This window comes from Geotrypetes seraphini, chromosome 2 (assembly GCF_902459505.1).
Source record: "Geotrypetes seraphini chromosome 2, aGeoSer1.1, whole genome shotgun sequence".
Lineage (NCBI taxonomy): Eukaryota > Metazoa > Chordata > Amphibia > Gymnophiona > Dermophiidae > Geotrypetes > Geotrypetes seraphini.
The window spans coordinates 522,888,145-522,906,797 of NC_047085.1; the positions used below are offsets into that span (position 1 = coordinate 522,888,145).

At 45.6% G+C, this 18,653-nt stretch overlaps 2 protein-coding genes across 4 annotated transcripts in view; one reads left to right on the plus strand and one right to left on the minus strand.

The window, feature by feature from the left end:
- LOC117354717 (zinc finger protein 850-like) overlaps positions 1–18,653 on the plus strand; it is a 948,741-nt gene that overhangs the window by 799,852 nt on the left and 130,236 nt on the right. The window lies entirely within an intron of this gene.
- Positions 1–18,653, minus strand: part of LOC117354716 (zinc finger protein 721-like) — a 375,536-nt gene that overhangs the window by 13,229 nt on the left and 343,654 nt on the right. The window contains exon 2 of the mRNA XM_033932617.1: positions 8,585–8,711. Coding sequence (XP_033788508.1) covers positions 8,585–8,711 — 127 coding nt within the window. The remainder of the gene's footprint in view (positions 1–8,584; positions 8,712–18,653) is intronic.

Genomic DNA, 18,653 nt, shown 5'->3' on the forward strand with positions numbered 1-18,653 from the left:
GATCACTATGCAGGTAGATTCTAAATACTCCAAGGAGTTACTTAAGCTTCCCATAAATGGCACCTTGAAGCATACTTTCCGTACCAACTTGGACACACCATACTCAGTGCCAGCTGTTCCTGCAAAACTGGACTCTCAATATAAACTTATCCCTATTACAGGATTTTAAAATCCTCAATTATCCCACCAGTCTCTGGTGGTGGAGTCTACCCTCAAGAAATTCACCACTTTTAAGGTATCCGCTACCGTACCTCCAGGGTGCGAGGGTAAGTCTATGGACAAGTTTGGTAGGAGATTATATCAAAACTCTATGATGGCTAACAGAGTTTTAAATTATAATTTCTACTTTACATCATATTTAAAATTCTGGTTATAGACCATGCCACTTTATTTCAAATATCTACCTGAACATCGGCTACCAGACTTTAAACACATGTACAGAATTCTCACACATCTGGTCCAGTCTTCATTTGATGCTTTTGAATTAACATCAAGAGTATCAGCAATCTCTGTAGCCATGAGGCACCTGGTGTGGTTGAGAGTTAATGATATGGACCCTAACCTGCAGGACCGCCTAGCGAATATTCCTTGTTTGGGGACGAAACTTTTTGAAAATGCTACCAAGAAACTTTCAGAGCTTGAAAAATCTTTTGCCTCTTTGATTCGGCCTAAACCTAAATCTACAACATCTAGGGGGTATAAACCACCTTCTTCATACCAAAGGTGTTATTCTCCGAAATCTGCTCCCTAATCTCATCCACCATCAAAGAAGGCTCGTCAACAACACCCTCAAAAGGCTCAAACACCTGCTGCGTCAAAATCAAATTAGTCTTTTTGACCAGTTTCTACAGAGCATAACCAATTCCTGTACCTCTGTCTTCTCTTCCCATTGAAGGTCACCTACTTTATTCCTATTACCGCTGGGCATTGATCACTTCTGACCTCTGAGTGCTCACCATCATAAACGAAGATTACTCTCTTCATTTTCTTCAAGTTCCACCAGATCATCCACCACAAGAGTTTCCTTCCAATACCTGCAGAATCCAGGAAGTCGAAGTTTACTCCCGCTACTTCCTTGTCCCAAAGAAGACGGGAGGTCTCCGACCAATATTGAATCTCAGAGCTCTCACCAAATTTCTCGTCAAAGAAAGACTCCGGATGCTGTCTCTGGCATCTTTGTATCCCCTTCTAGATCACAATGTTTGGTTATGCTCTCTGGATCTCAAGGAGGCTTGCACTCACATCCCTATTCATCCAGCCTCTTGCAAGTTCCTCAGATTTCGGGTGGGATATCAACATTACCAATACAAAGTGCTACCTTTCGGCCTGGCATCATTTCCTAGAGTTTTCACCAAGTGTCTGGTAGTGGTAGCAGCTGATTTACGAAGTCACGGACTCCAGGTTTTTCCATATCTGGACGATTGGCTCAAAGACCCCACGTCTCAAGGGGTTATGGTAGCAATGCAACAGACTATTCTGTTCCTGCAAAATTTGGGATTCGAAATCAGTTTTCCCAAATCTCAACTGCAGCCCTCTCAGACTCTGCAATTCATTTGAGCTCTGCTAGACACTGTGCAACTCATAGCATTCTTTCCCCAGCAGCGTCTTTGCCAAAAAAGTATCCACCATCACTTCATTCTCAGCGAGACACATGATGGTTCATATAGGTCACATGGTCTCTACAGTTCACATGACTCCTTTTGCCAGACTTCACTTAAGGATTCCTCAGTGGACCCTGGCTTCTCAATGGTCGCAGACTTGTGACCCGCTTTCTCAACGCATTTCAGTAATCTTCTCTACGGCATTCTCTTCAATGGTGGATGCTCTCTTCCAATCTTTCCAGAGGATTGCTGTTCCAAATGCCCCCCCTCATCAGAAGGTTCTCATGACGGATTCATCAACCTACGCTTGGGGGGGGGGCTCATCTAGATAGTCTCTGTACTCAAGGGCATTGGTCTGCCGCAGACCGTCGAAATCACATCAATCTGTTGGAGCTCAGAGCGAGCTTCAATGCTCTCAAGACTTTTCAGCATTTTCAAGATCAGGTGGTTCTCATTCGTACAGACAACCAAGTAGCCATGTACTATGTGAACAAGCAGGGAGGAACAGGATCTCTTCCCCTTTGCAAGGAAGCTCAGAAGATTTGGTATTGGGCAATGCCTCGCAACATTTTTCTGAAAGCTGTCTACATTCAAGGAGAGAAAAATTTACTAGCAGACAAGTTGTCGTCTTCTGCAACCTCACAAATGGACTCAATTCTCTATCTCTCCACCACATTTTTTTTCTCAGTGGGGGACTCCTCAAATAGATCTTTTTGTGTTTTCCCACAACAACAAACTGTCACAGTTTTGCTCCAGACTATACTCTCCTCATTGCCTGGAGACAGATGCTTTTCTACTGCATTGGTCGAACAAGTTCCTGTATGCTTTTCCTCCATTTCCACTTATTCTCAAGAGACTTGTCAAACTCAAACGAGAACATGCCACCATGATTCTGATAGCTCCTCGGTGGTCCATGCAACCTTGGTTCTCCCTTCTACTTCAACTCAGCAGCAGGAAGCCACTACTTCTGCCAATTTTTCTGTCTCTGCTTACACAGTCACAGTTCTCTTCTTCATCCCAACCTACAGTCTCTCCACCTGACAACATGGTTCCTTTCAACATAACTTCAAACCTTCAGTTTTAGATGCTTCCAGAAAACCTGCCACCAGACAATGTTACAACCAGAAGTGGACTAGGTTTTCTGCTTGGTGCGATCTTCATCACCAGGAACCGAAGTCTACCTCCTTGTCTTCAGTTCTGGATTATCTATTTCATTTATCTCAATCTTGCCTCAAATCCACCTCTGTTAAAGTACATTTCAGTGCAATTGCTGCTTTTCATCATCCGCTAGAAGGGAAACCTCTCTCTGCTCATCCTGTAGTTTCCAGATTTATGAAAGGACTTTTCAATGTCAAACCACCTCTCGAACCTCCTCCAGTGGTTTGGGATCTCAATGTTGTTCTTGCTAAATTGATGAAACCTCCATTTGAACCAACATCTATGGCTCATATGAAATATATCACTTGGAAAGTGGTCTTCCTCTTCGCTCTCATGTCTGCTCGCAGAGTCAGTGAGCTACAAGCTTTGGAAGCGGACTCACCATTTATAGTATTCCATCATGATAAGGTGGTACTATGCACTCATCCAAAATTCTTGCCCAAAGTTGTTATGGAATTTAGAACATAAGAATAGCCTTACTGGGTCAGACCCAATAGCCCGTTCTCACGGTGGCCAAACCCAAGGAGTAACAATATTCCATGCTACCGATACATGCTACCGATACGGGTGGAAGCATGAAGGGGGTGTTGCGATCCCAGGGCAGGCAGGAAGATTAATCGCGGCTCTACAGCGATCCCTCTGGGGCTCCTGGCAGAACTGAAGATGAGGCAGCAGTCCGGGAAGAGCAGAAGAGGCCGGGAAGAGCAGAAGAGGCCGGGAAGAGCAGAAGAGGCTGAGAAGAACAGAAGAAGCTGGGAAGAGCAGGGCTGGGAAGAGCAGAAGAGGCCGGGAAAAGCAGAAGAGGGTCCAGGGAACAAGTTAGAAGACAGCGGGAATGTGAGCAAACCCCAGCTAGATAGGCAGGTAGGAGAGAGAGAGTATACGGATGGGGTGGGCCATCACAACCTCGGCGAGCGAGGACTAAAGGAGCCCCCCCCCCACCCCCCGGAGAAAGTGAAAACGCGGAGGAGTGTGGAAGTGCGCACTGGGGCTCTGTTCAGCTTGCCATGGCCCAGCAGTTTGCGAGCTTCCTGCGGAGCAGCATCAGGCGGCAATCCAGCACCATGGGGTCTGAAGGGGAGACGGGAAGTGTTTGTCCATTGTGTAGCTGGGCAGGTGTGTATGGGCAGCTGGCCACAGATGGATTGAGAAAAGGGCAAGGGATCCCTTAGCTGACACAGGTGGAAGGCGGCTTCAGTGAAGGTCTGGGCAAGGAGAGAGAGAGAGAAAGAAAGAAAGAAAAAGAGATAGACGGGGCAGGGAAAGAGAAAGAAAGAAAAAAAAGATAGATGGGGAAGGGAGAGAGAAAGAAAGACAGTAGGAGGGAGAGAGACAGAAGGAAAGGAAGAAAAACAGGGCACAGGGAGAGAGAGAAAAAGAAAGAAAGAAAAATATAGACATGGCAGGGAGAGAGACAGAAACAAAAAAAGATAGATGGGGCAGGGAGAGAAAAAGAAAAAAGATAGACAGGGGCAGGGAGAGAGAAAGAAAAATAGATAGACGGAGGAGGAAGGGAGTCAGAAAGACAGCAGGTGGGAGAGAGAGAAAGAAAGGAAGAAAGAGACAGGGGGCAGGGAGAGAGAAAAAAAGAAAGAAAAATGACTGGGCAGGGAGAGAGAAAAAGATAGAAAGGGCAGGGAGAGAGACAGAAAGAAAGAAAAAAGATAGACGGGGCAGGGAAAGAGACATAATGAAAGAAAGGAAGAAAGTTAGACAGCAGAAGGGGGAAAGGAAGAAAGAGACAGGGGCAGGGAAAGAGACAGAAAGAAAGAAAAACAGACAGACATCTATTCTAGCACCCATTAATGTAACAGGCTTAAACACTAGTTAAATCATATTTCTCTATGTGTTCCTCAATTTTATTTTTTATAATCATTTCTACCATTTTGCCTGGCACTGAAGTGAGGCTTACCGGTCTGTAATTTCCCGGATCTCCCCTGGAGCCCTTTTTAAACATCGGTGTAATACAGCGCTTCTGGAGGGCATTCAGAAAAACTGAAAGGGGACAGATTCAAAACAAATGCTAGGAAGTTCTTCTTTACCCAGCGTGTGGTGGACACCTGGAATGCGCTTCCAGAGGACGTAATAGGGCAGAGTACGGTATTGGGGTTTAAGAAAGGATTGGACAATTTCCTGCTGGAAAGGGGGATAGAAGGGTATAAATAGAGGATCACTGCACAGGTGCTGGACCTGTTGGGGTGCCGCGTGAGCGGGCTGCTGGGCACGATGGACCCAGGTCTGACTCAGCAGAGGCATTGCTTATGTTCTTATGCTTGATAAGGAGAGTACTGCGGAGCACACCGGCCCAGCTGGTTCTGGATTTACCAGAGGCTTACGGTCGTTTGCCCCGGGGCCACTTGACTTTATGTAGGAAGATGAGCCTGTTGGCCCATAAATGTATCCTTCAATACTGTATGGTTCAGGACCCTCCGGCGTTCTGGTATTGGCGGAACCAATTGCATCAGTTGGCTACTTGGGAGGCAAGGGATGCCGAGGGGTCAAGGAAGAGGATGCTTTTGTTCCTGAACATCTGGGAACCCTATTTGCAGTCCTTGAACTCAAAGGGTCTTAATGCCATATTAAGGTGGTTGTCCTAATTTGGGCAGTTTGCAATTCCAGGGGTGGAGAGTTTTAGGGGGGAGGGGTGGAAAGTACCTGGGGGAGGGATGGGTGGGGGGTAGGGTCTTTTTGGTTGTTGCATTTGGATTGGGAGTTTGGGGGGGGGAGGGGGTATACGGTTTACACGTTTCGTTCCAGGTCACAGTTCTGGTGGGAGGTGGCTCATCAGAGTCCAGGGCCCTGGTTCGTGTTGTTGTGTTTTCGGAACTACGTCTGTTGGGGAATATAGAAACATAGAAACATAGAAATTGACGGCAGAAAAGGGCTATAGCCATGCCAATGACCCTGACTTTTACTCCCCTATTGATCCCACGTGAATATCCCATTTTCTCTTAAAATCTGACACGCTGTTGGCCTCAATCAACTGCTGAGGCAGCTCGTTCCAATGATCGACCACCCTCTCGGTGAAGAAGTACTTTCTAGCATCACCTTGAAATTTCCCTCCCCTGATTTTCAGCGAGTGTCCTCTGGTAATCGAGGGCCCTGTAAGACTAAAGATATCATCTTTCATCTCTATGCGCCCCGTGATATACTTAAAGGTCTCAATCATGTCCCCCCTCTCTCTTCGCTCCTCTAGTGAGTACATCCGCAGTTTTTTTAGTCTTTCTTCATACGTGAGATCCCTGAGCCCCGAAACCATCTTGGTAGCCATTCGCTGAACCGATTCAATTCTCAACACATCTTTCCGGTAGTGTGGTCTCCAGAATTGAACACAATACTCGAGATGAGGTCTCACCATGGATCTGTACAGTGGCATTATGACTTCAGGTTTTCTGCTGACAAAACCCCTACGGATGCAGCCCATCATTTGTCTTGCCCTGGACGAAGCCTTCTCCACCTGATTGGCAGCCTTCATATCATCGCTAATGATCACTCCTAAATCCCGTTCTATTGTGGTCCTGGACAAGGTTTCACCATTTAGTGTGTAAGTTCTGTGTGGATTTTTTTTGCCTAGGTGCATTACCTTACATTTTTTAGCATTGAAGCTTAGCTGCCAAGTTGATGACCACTGTTCCAACTGCCGTAGGTCCTGCGTCATAAAGTCAGGCCCACTGCTTTTGCCTACTATGTTGCATAGTTTGGCGTCGTCGGCAAACAGTGATATTTTTCCTCTAAGCCCTTGAGTCAAATCTCCTATGAATAAATTGAATAGAATCGGCCCTAAGATGGAGCCCTGAGGTACTCCACTCGTCACAGCTGACGTTTTGGAGGGGGTACCATTTACCATCACCCTTTGAATCCTACCATCAAGCCATTCCTTTACCCATTTAGTGAATGTATCCCCCAATCCCATCGATTTTAGTTTGTTCAACAGCCTGCGGTGTGGGACGCTATCAAAAGCTTTGCTGAAGTCCAAATATATCACGTCCAGGGACTCCCCGGCATCCAGATGACTGGTCACCCAGTCAAAAAAGTCAATCAGATTAGTTTGGCAGGACCTTCCCCTGGTAAATCCGTGTTGGTGTGGATCACGTAAATTTTCTTCGTCTAGAATTTTGTCAAGATTCTGTTTGATCAGTGTTTCCATGAGTTTGCACACTATGGATGTAAGACTCACCGGTCTGTAATTTTCTGTCTCTGTTCTGCAGCCCTTTTTGTAGAGTGGAATTACGTTAGCTGTTTTCCAGTCTAGGGATACTTTTCCCGTGCGCATGGAAAGATTGAAGAGCACGGATAGTGGTTCAGCCAGAACTTCCCTCAGCTCTCTGAGTACCCTGGGGTGTAGATTGTCAGGTCCCATGGCTTTGTCTATGGTAGGTAGGAGATGTGTATTATGTCCCAATGGACAACAAAGTGTTGATGACTGTTCTTATGTTGTGGATATTGTTCTTGTGTTCTTTTATGATGTTGATATCATCTGTCTGCTTCTGTTGATTTGTGGTTTTCACCAATAAAAACTGTTTAAACTTTTTTTTTTTTTTATTTATTCATTTTTGAATTCTTGCAAGTGAATTAAACATAATACAAACAACTTTCATAAATCACTTGTATTTACAATCAAATATTCTTGTAATATAAAATAAATACTCCCCCTTTTTATCAATATTCCTAATTCCATATGATATACATTTAATTGTTTAAACTTAAACATCGGTGTACAGACAATTTTAGCGATAAGTTACAAATCACTAACATCAGGATTATCTTTTTCTTGAAGCGGACTTACTGCGAGGGGTTGCTAGTGCAGGTAAAGATCAAATATCTTGGTCAGACCATGCCCCAGTCTGGTTGGAGTTGAATCTGAGGGCAGATGACCCTATTGGAGATGGAATGATAGTATTTTGGATGATCTGTTGGTGGTGACTGACGTTCATTCGCGTATACAGGAATATTTGGACTTTAATGGTAATGGTGAGGCCTCTTTGGAAGTGGTGTGGGAGGGGTTGAAAGCTACCTTAAGGGATCATCTCAAAAAGCAGCAGAGGGTGCAAGACTTGACTCGGCTTTATCGTGTAATAGCGTGCCTGGAAGCTACGTACAAACACCAGCCCTGGAATACACAGGTCAGGGCTCGCTTGCAGGAGGACATGTCTGGGGAAATCCGGACATCTAGAAACCCTACATATTAGCTCATCTGGCTCCTGGGGGTGGATAACAAACTTTTTGATAAAATTGTTGTGGACCAGTTTGCGAGCCAGCCCCCTAGGCTGATTCACTTGGACCAGTCGGGATTTCTTGTGGGAAGGCAGGTAAGTGATTATATCCGGAGGGTGCTTAATCTAATAGACCATGCCTTAGGCTTTGGCCAGGGGACTCTATTTCTTTCAGTGGATGCAGAAAAGGCATTTGATAGTCTCCTGGCCTTTCTTATTTAAAAATTTGGAGCGGGTGGGCTTGGGGAATCGTATGTTGCACTAATGGTCCCTTGGACGGTGTTAAGGTAAATGGCAGATATTCTCAGCCCTTTCCACTGTTTGCCCGCTTTCATCAATTCTGTTGCTCTGGTGATAGAGCCCCTGGGATAACGGCAGTATTGAAGAGCTAGATGACCTATTATTTACTCTGACTTACCCTGCGCAGTCCGGACACAACATAGGAATTTGGATGTTTGGTAGCGCTGTTACCTCCCCTGGATTGGCCGCATTGAAGATGTTAAGAAGTTGATTCTGCCCCAGTTGCTTTTCTCTTTCAGGAGAAAAGTCACAAACGACCTTCAGTATCTCAGCCCCTGTGTCTGCTGAGAATGCAGATAATGCAATCCTTACCTAGAGACATCAGGATCTCATAGTTCTCCTTCATCACCTCCTTGTAAAGCTTCTTCTGCTCTTCATCTAAATACTCCCACTCTTCCTGGGAGAAGAAGATAAAGATGTCTTCAAACATGACCTGCATCTGAAATACAAACCAGAAACTCATTCAGGGACACGGGGAAACACTCCGAAAGCATTAGGATTTAGCTGATTGTACTCTTTTGATATGTTACTGAAGGAAACTGGGACTGGTTTTCCTAAGTGTTGAACTAAGTTTTCTCTTTAATAAAATGCTGAATTATGTTTCATTGCAGACCTAACTTATCTCACGTTCTAGCCTGCCTACACTGGGTGTTTTAGCTTGGGCATTCTAGCTTCTTATGGCTATCTCAACATACACGATATTGTATTCAGCCCTCCTGGACATGTAACAGAAAGACTGCAGGGCTTAGATAAGTGACCTGCTAGTGTGAACTTAGGACCAATGATTGTGAAGAAAAGTAACACGTGAAAAGTTTTTTCTAGAATTCAGTTGTATAGCCAGAAAAATGTATAAATATCTCTGTAACTTCCTGGTTTCGGGACTTCTGAAGCCAGCTTGGGGCTCAGGGGTCTACATATGCTGAATAAAACATCTGTGCTTTCTTCAAGTCTCTAAGTTTTGTGGCTGCCCAAAGTGACCTTTCATTTGGCGCCCGAACAGGAACTTGAAGGCCTTTTGACCACTGGCTACTCAATTGGTCACTTGTGTCTGGTCTGAGAACCAACCTCTCTACTAAGCCAGCTGGATTCCTCTTGGAATCTGTAGACCTCGTGGCTCTGGCCGGCTCAACTGATTAATCGAGTCCTGGGTTAAAGTGCAGGTATCTGACTGAGGTTGACCACCAAAACTGGTAAGTTTTGGAATTGATCATTCCTCTCCAGTTTCTTTTCTCTTGCTTTAGTAAATGACTTGATCCATCATTGAAATAGGAGGGAGGGATTCTAGGAACTGTGCCTGTCTGTTTGGGAAATGAAACTGAATTAATCTGTAGATCAGAAGTTAGACAATAGATGTAAGCTATTTGTATTTACAGGGCTCAGCATGATTCGGATGCATCCTAAAAAAAACGGTGTAGGGTGAACATTTCAGGAGTCAGGGAATTGGTTAGAACTGGCTATATTTCTATTGTGCAGTATTTGTAAAGGAAGATAGAGGAGGGGTAATAAATATCTGTTGGATTTTGCCTGCTAGGTTTGTTAATGACTGGTTTAATGACTGGTGCTGCTAGGTTTCAGGAAAGATAAAGAGCGATGTAATTTGAAGTGAGAGACAGGAAGTGCTTTAAGAAGGAGACGAAAGTGGTGCTTTAAGTATGTCATGAACCAGAGTTTGAAATGAGGTGGAAGTGAATGAGTTAAAGGACGTCTGAACAGCTGGATGGTTTATGTGTTTCTAGCTGCTCAGAGCAGGCAGTGGAATCAAGAATGTACGCGTATGTTGAAAGTATTTTAGAGAAAGTATATGCATGACTTCTGACCTGATTAAAAGGGCTCATGTAGCTGAAATCAGTAAAGGACAATGCAGTTGAGCAGCCCAATAGGGAAGAACGAATCTTTTGTGTAGGAAAATTTTATTCCAACCGAGATTCCACGCTTATAAGAAAGATATATGAGACTAAAATTGTACAAAAGTACAGAGATTGCTTTTTGCACGGATCGTTTATCTGCATGTATGTGTGGTTTTTTGTGTGTGCATGACATTCAAAATTCCCATCCTTTGTATTTCCATCCCGGGTTCCTTATGAGTTCTGTCTGTCCAATATGAATTTTTGTTCTCCATGTTTGTTTTATAAAGTATTTTTACAATTGTGTAATGCCCTGAATGTCTGATTAGGTGATTAATCAACTTTTAATTACACTTGACCTACCAAAGGTGGAGGTTAAGTGCCTATCTTTTCTGTACATTGAAATATAGGGTAAATCAGGGTTTGCAGACCTGGTTCAGGGTAACAGCCGATTTTGTTAGTGCTTTATGTAAGTGGTGTGATGGGATCCCAAGAGTGACAATGTGTGTGAATGTATATTTTAAACCTAAGGAACTTCTGAAAAGTACTACATCTGTAATTTGGTCTCTTTGATCTTTAAGCAACTCTCTCTCCTCTGTCAAATTCTGAAGGGAGGGGGAGTAGGTCTCTCCTGCTTCACTTTTACCACAGGGATACGAATTTGATAGCACTGAGACGCAGGTTGATTGTAACAGAAAAAGATTAAAGTTGTGTATATGGATTATCTTTTGTGAGTACAGTAAAACCTTGGTTTGCGAGCATAATTCATTCCAGAAGCATGCTTGAAGTCCAGGGCACTCGTGTATCAAGGCGAGTTTCCCTATAGGAAATAATGGAAACTCAGACGATTTGTTCCACAACTCAAAACTTTAATTCAAAAATATACATACAGTGGTACCTCGGTTTACGAGCGCACCGGTTTGCGAGTGTTTTGCAAAACGAGCAAAACATTCGCAATATTGGTGCCTCGCAAATCGAGCTTACCTCGATGCACGAGCACCTCCCCCCTGCTCTCCGGCACCCCCCGTGCGATCCGGCACCCCTCCGCATGCGTCGCCCCCCCCATCGCGATCCGATATCCTCCGTACCCATCACCCACCCGAACGTATCACTTACCCCCCCATCTGGCATCCGGCACCAAGGCACAGGACATGCCGGTGCCGGTGCCCGAAGATCTCTCATCCTTTTTGCTGGGCCTTAAGCATCTGCACATGCTCAAGGCCTTAGTTCTTGCTCTCTCTAAGATTCTCGAGATCTCCGAGAATCTCGGAGAGAGTAGGAACTAAGGCCTTGAGCATGTGCAGATGCTCAAGGCCCAGCAAAAAGGATGAGAGATCTTCCGGCACCGGCATGTCCTGTGCCTTGGTGCCGGGTGCCAATGGGGGGTAAGTGATGCGTTCGGGTGGGTGATGAGTACGGGGAGGATATCGGATCGCGGCAGGGGGGGGGCGATTCGAGCGGGGGAGGATTCTGGATCGCGGGGGGTGGTGGATCACGCAGGGGGGGCCCTCGTGAGCGGGGGGGGAGCAATGCCGGTTCGCGGGAGGGGGGTAGAGCAGTGCCACTGTCCTCTGGGGGTGGGAGGGGGGAACGAATCAAGCGAGTTTCCCTTACTTTCTATGGGGAAACTCGCTTTGATATACGAGTAATTTGGTTTACGAGCATGCTTCTGGAACGAATTATGCTCGTAAACCAAGGTACCACTGTACTTGTATTGCAAGACCTCGCTCGTTTGGAACAGTCACTGTACTCCTGCAGCATCATATAGAGAGGAACCATTGGCTTAATTGTGATAATGTGATGCTTGTATACTGTATGTACTTGTATTGTAAGACGTTGCTGGGATATTAAGTTAAAATTTAATCAAATGTTTTGCTTGTCTTGCAGAACACTTGCAAACCAAGTTATTTGCAATCCAAAGTTTTACTGTATATTCCAATCTTTGTTTTTGTATTTCTTTTTATAAATCATGTAAGCTTAGCGTAAGAATGTAACTTCTAGGTATAAGAATGTACTTTTTAGGAATGCTTTTGCGACACGCCCATATGAAGGAATAGAAGCAAGCCTTACACGGAAGTAAATATTTTTGCCAGTCAGATGATAGTGGAGGGACTGCCGCTTTAGAGAGCGCTTGTGTCAGACTACCCTGCTTAGAGGGTGGACCCAGAGCAGCTCTTTGGAGTAGGAACCTGATACAGAATAGGGATTGAGAACAATTCTTATTTGCTAGTAGACAGTTTACTTGAGGCTTTTAAATTTTCCTGTGGCCATATTTACACTGATTCCAAGTATGCCTTTCTCGTGTCACCTACCTTGGCTTTCAAATCTCCCAGGGTACTCGGTCCCTTCCTCACACCCAGGTCCAGGCCGTCTGTAGTCTCACTGTCTCTGATAACCGCAAGGCTCTGCGCACCTTCCTCAGTATTGCAGGATACTGTCACATCTGGATTCCTGATTTTTCTACTATTGCCCACCCTCTGTATGATTCCACCAAAGGCGTGGACTCAGCCCCATTTGTCTGGACCCAATTCCAGGATCGGGCTATCCGCTGCCTGCAAAACTTCAGACTCAGGCTCCTACCCTTGGCCTTGCTGACCCCTCCAAACCTTTCCAGCTCTATGTTCATGAAGGGTCCGGTATCGCAGCCGGGGTCCTTGCCCAGTTCCTTGGCTCGTGGTGTAGGCCCATTGCCTATCTCTCTCGACAACTGGATCCTGTAGCTGCCGGGTGGCTTCCCTGCCTTCAGGCCATTGCCACCATCTCAGATTAGAGAGCTGCACGGGAACGGGGACGACGGGAATCCCGCGGGACCGCGGGCATCCCGCGGGTTCCCCCTTTGGGGCATGGGGATCCCGTGGGGACGCCCCCTAGGGTCGCGGGGATCCCGTGGGGACGCCTCCGAGGGTCGCGGGGTTCCTGCGGGGCTGGATGTACTCAGTCGTGCGGCTCTTCTCCCTACCTTCTCTGCTTGCAGCACAGAGCCGAACGGAAGTCTTCCCGAAGAAGAGCCTGGGGAATGGAGGGAGCAGTGCCGGGAAGCAGAAAGTGAGGTTGTCCTAAAGTAGGAGGAGAATGAGGAAGAAGAGCCTGGGGAATGGAGGGAGCAGTGCCGGGAAGCAGAAAGTGAGGTTGTCCTAAAGCAGGAGGAGAATGAGGAAGAAGAGCTTTGGGGAGTGGAGGAAGCAGTGCCAGGAAGCAGAAAGTGAGACTGTCCTAAAGCATGAAGGAGAATTCCTGTTGGACTCCTTCCTGAAAACCCTCAGGATATGACTACAGGACTTCAAAAACATAACAGGCCAAGCTTCATTTCAGCTTAACTTCATCTTTACAAGAACTCTGGAATAGAAACTGTTTTCTTATGTGGCAATTTCCTCCTACCTCTGCTTTTCGAGATAAGGAAGATACAGCACACAGCACAGATCTTACCACACAGCATAGATCAGTGCTTGTTGCATGGAAAGACAATTATAATACTGGTGCCTATCTGGAAGACAGAGACTGGGATGCAGGTGTAAGGCCTCCAGCAGTGATTCCCGTATTTCCTATATTCTCTGACCAAAGGTGAAACAATGGACAGCAGGCCAGGCATGAGGCCTATGCACAGAATGCAAAGCTTGGACAAGTGACAAGGTCATTTTTCTGACAGTTGCCCACTACAGATGGAGTAACAGCCTTTTGGGACATCAGATAACAGTTGAACTACAGTTGTCTTGGTTCATGGAACATTGAGAGCATAAGATGAACTGCAAATATGCAAAACCACAGCACCTGGAAGACAGTGGGGGCTGTTCTTGGAATTGGGCATAGGTCATGCATAGATAACTTCTGAAAAGCCCCAGGCAGAAGGGTGTCAAGGGTAGATAATTTTAGGTGGTTTGGGCCCTCAAAACCAATCTGATAACGGCATATGTAAATGGAAAATTGCTTTAACTCACAGAGACCCAGTGTTGTAATATTACAACATCACATTTAAGGCTACAAAATAAACCCTCCCCCATTTTTTTTCTTTTTAAAACTTCATGTACATTACTAATAGAACCTATTGTTCAGTTCTGCAACACCATTGGATGGTTGAATGTGTAAATAGGTCTGTTTATCTGGCCATGAAGTCATACAACCCTGTTGCCTGCTTTGGAGTAATGATGTCCATTCCCTCTGCACACCACTGGAGTACTTTCAGAAGTTTGTGACAGAAGATATGATCAACGCTCTGGCAGATAACACAAATCAGTACAGTTTTCAGAAGAAAGGATCATCTATAAACACAAACACAAAGGAAATAGAGCAGATGATTGGCATGTATCTGAAGATGGGTCTTGTCCAAATGCCTGGAGTCCGTATGTACTGGGAAGCAGACACAAGATACAGTCCTGTCGCTGATGTAATGTCACGAAACAGATTCCAGTCTCTGTTGACATCATTACATTTTGTGAACAATCTAACCGTGTCTGAGATGGAACAAAAAAGTGACAAACTCTGGAAACTCAGACCATGGCTTGATGCTTTCAGAGAGAAATGCCTAAAAGTGGTCCCTGAAGAACATAACTCTGTTGATGAAATGATGATCCCTTTCAGGGGGAAATTCAGCAACATCAAACAGTACATGCGTGGCAAGCCAAACCCATGGGGGTTCAAGCTGTGGGCAAGGACTGGAATCTCTGGTATACTTTGTGATTTTGATGTGTACCAAGGCAGTGTGAATGGAATACGGGCAAGATCTGAACTTGGACTATCAGGGGATGTTGTGATGAAACTTGCTTCCACACTTCCACATAGTCACAACTACAAGATCTATGCAGACAACTTTTTCACCAGCATCCCATTGATAGTTAGGCTGCTGGATTGTGGAATTCATTACACAGGAACAGCCAGACAAGTGCGCCTTCCAAACTGTAATCTTGAGGATGAGAAAAGCTTGAAGAAAAAGGGAAGAGGAAGCTTTGATGTCAGAGTGGAGTCAAATCACAACATTTGTGCTGTGAAATGGTTTGACAACAGACAGGTTACACTTGTGTCTTCCTTTGCTGGCCCACAACCAGTGGAGAAGATTCAACGCTGGGACAAAACTGCCAAAAGATTTGTTGAAGTTGAGAGGCCTTATATCGTGGCTGCCTATAACAAATTCATGGGCGGAGTGGATTTGTTAGACTCATTTGCAGCAAAATACAAGTTTCCACTGAAGTCCTACCGCTGGTACTTTTACATCTTCTGGCACACCATTAACCTAGCTGTGATCAATGCTTGGCTCCTGTACAAAAGGGACTGCAAAGCTTTGGATATCCCAAAGAAACAGATGCTAAACAGGAGAATGTTTCAGGCCCAGTTGGCATCTTCTCTTATCCTGATCGGAACGGCTGGGTCAGTGTCAAAGCGAGGGCGACCATCTGCAAGCCCAGTTTCATCAAGAGGGGGCACCTTGACTTCCCAAAAGAGGCAGTTTACAGATGATGGAGGTTCTTCAGCTGCCATGACAGCCAAAAAGTCAAATGCACACCCTCCAAAGGAAGTTTGCAAGGACATGATTGGACATTTTCCCATCAAAGCCGATAGAGGACGGTGCCGACACTGTGCAAAAGGCTATACCAACACACTTTGCAGGAAGTGCAATGTTCGCCTGTGCTTTTCAGAGCAAAATAACTGTTTTTGGAACTACCATAACTGAATAAATGAACAAATAAAACATGCACATATAGGGCTCGATTCACAAAACCGTGCTATGAAGATAGCACAAGTGCTATTTCATAGCGTGGCCGTTTTTACCCGTATTTGCGCTAACATGAAATTTTTTGTGCAAAAACACGAAATTTCTTGATTACCGCTGATAGAAGTCAATGGGCGCTTCACAGGGAAAAATTTGCATTTTTATATGATACTCATTTTTTGTATTAAATTGATAATAAAAATTACTTTTTTCTTTATTATACTATTGTTGTTGTGTATATACATAAACTTAGGTGGGTCTTTATAAGCTGTAAAGTACAAATAAACTTTTAATTATTCCTTACATGTGTTCAGAGAGAGAGTGACACTATTGAAATTCTGCTACCTTACAGGCCCAGCGTTGCAATTTTACAACATCCTCCCCAAAAGTTACTAAAATGTCAAAATAAAAAAAAAAAAAACACTGATTTAGGGATCACAAGCCTCCTATAACAACATGTGAACGTTCGAAAACATTTTTTTACGTTTTTTTTCTATATTTGGGTCTCTGGGGGTTAAGGGCATACGCAGTTAATGACCCTCACATCAATTAAGGATATAGCCAATTATATGCATCTTGAAAAGGCGTTGCTAATCTTTCCAGAATAATGACCTCGCAAGGACAACCCAATTGCTGTCTATAATATAGGTTTATTAGTAACTAGTGTTTAAGCCCGTTATATTAACGGGTGCTAGAATATATGCCTGTCTGTCTTTCTTTCTTTATGTCTCTCTCCCTGCTCCTGTCTCTTTTTTCCTTTCTTTCTGTCTCTCTCCTTCCTGCTATTTTTCTCTCTCTCTCCCTGGCACCCTTTGTCTGTCTGTCTTTCTTTCTGTTTGTCTCTCTGGTCCCCTGTCTGTCTTTATTTCTGTCAGTCTCTCTCCCTGGCCTCCTTTGTCTGTCTGTATTTCTTTCTGTCTCTCTCCCCCCCCACTTTCCTTTGCAGAAGCAGCAGCGGTATTTCCCTTCCCCTCCAGGTCCCTGTGAAGTAGTAGCAGCATTTCCCCCCCCCCCCCCCTTTCCTTTGCAGAAGCAGCAGCGGTATTTCCCTTCCCCTCCAGGTCTCTGTGAAGCAATTCCCTTCTCTTACCGTGAGCTGTCCTGCTCCGTTCAGCCCCTCCCTTCTCTTAACGCGATCTGGCCTGCTCCGTTCGGCCCCTCCTCCTTCCTTTCTCGCGGGCTGGCCTGCTGCGTCTGAAGAGTTTTTTTCAAGTTTCAAAGTACCGGCGGCTCCTCTCACGATCCCCGTGGTGGCTGATCCTCCTGTAAAGAGCAGCCTGCGATGGTGGCCGACTTTAGCGAACCTCGCAGGCCGCTCTCCAACTCGGTAGCACGTTCCCTCTGACGCGATCCCATGCGTCAGTGGGAACGTGCTACCGAGGTTGGAGAGCGGCCTGCGAGGTTCGATAAAGCCGGCCACCATCACAGGCTGCTCTTTAGAGGAGGATCAGCAGCAGCGGCGAATGAGGGCAGGAGGTGTGTTCCCTGCCGAGGACGCGGGCAGGGAGAGAGTTGCCTGGCTTCCATGGTGAGTGAGGGCGGGAGGAGGGGAGTGGCCAGAATGTTCCCTGCCACTGGATTGGCGGCCACGGATCACACACCACAGCGGCAGGGAACACGAAATCCTAAGTGCGCATGTGCGCTTAGCCTTTTATTATATAGGATAGACAAAAGTCAGCTTACATGGAACAACAGTACAGCAAATTGAGCCAATGGATAACATACAGAGTAGCTGGCTTCTGTCATGGATCCATCCTGAAACTTAAGCCAGCCGGTATGCTACTTATATACTTTTTACTAAACCGTGATAGCAGTTTTTAGCGCAGGGAGCTGCGCAGAATGCCCTACGCTGCTCTCAATGCTCATAGGCTCCCTGCACTAAAAACTGCTATTGCGGTTTAGTAAAAGGGGGCCTTAGTGCAAAATAAAGACAGCAGATATAAATTCTCAAAACGAACACATTTTGATCACTAAATTGAAAATAAAATAATTTTTCCTACCTTTGTTGTTTGGTGATTTCATGAGTCTCTGATTGCACTTTCTTCTTCTGAATGTGCTTCCAATATTTCTTCCCTTCTTTCAGCCTCCTGTATGCTTCCTCTCCTTCAGACCTCATTTTCTCATCCAACTTTTTCTTTCTTTCCCCCTGCCCCCTTCTTTCTTTCTGTCTCACTGCCTCCCTTTCTTTCTCTCTCTCCATGCCCCCTTTCTTTCTGTTCCCCTTCTTTCTTTGTCTCCTTGCCCCCTCTTCTTTCTATCTCCCTGCCCTCCCCCAAGCCACTAGGTTTGCCGCCGCCGCCGCCATCGGGGAACAGGCCCCCAAGCCACCACCGCCCCAAGCTCTCCCTGTAGAAGCATCGCACTGACCAGCATTCCGTTCCCCGACATCAATTCTGACATCGAAGAGTTCCTGGCCAGCCAGGCAGCAATTGGCTGGCCCAGAACTTCCTCTCCGACATCAGAATTGACGTTAGGGAGCGGAATGCTGGTCGGTCCGACACTTCTGCAGGGAGGGTGGTGGGGGATGTCGGGGAGAAGAAGGCTGATCGGCCTGGTATATCAGGATGGCAACACAAGTCTATCACGGAGCCCGGGATGGGCTTCGTGATCAACTCGCGTTGCCTTCCCGATCTACCGGTCAATCGCAATCGACACATTGGGCACTCCTGATATTGATCTTCTTTATAGATTTCCTGACATGACATGGGCGCCCCCCAATACTTTTTCCTCCTTGGCTCAATTTCACTTTTCAGGGCTAGTCTCCCACCGTACAGCCAGTCATTTTTAGTGAAAACAAATTTTTATTGAACAACTAGAAAAACAGGAAAAAATGCAA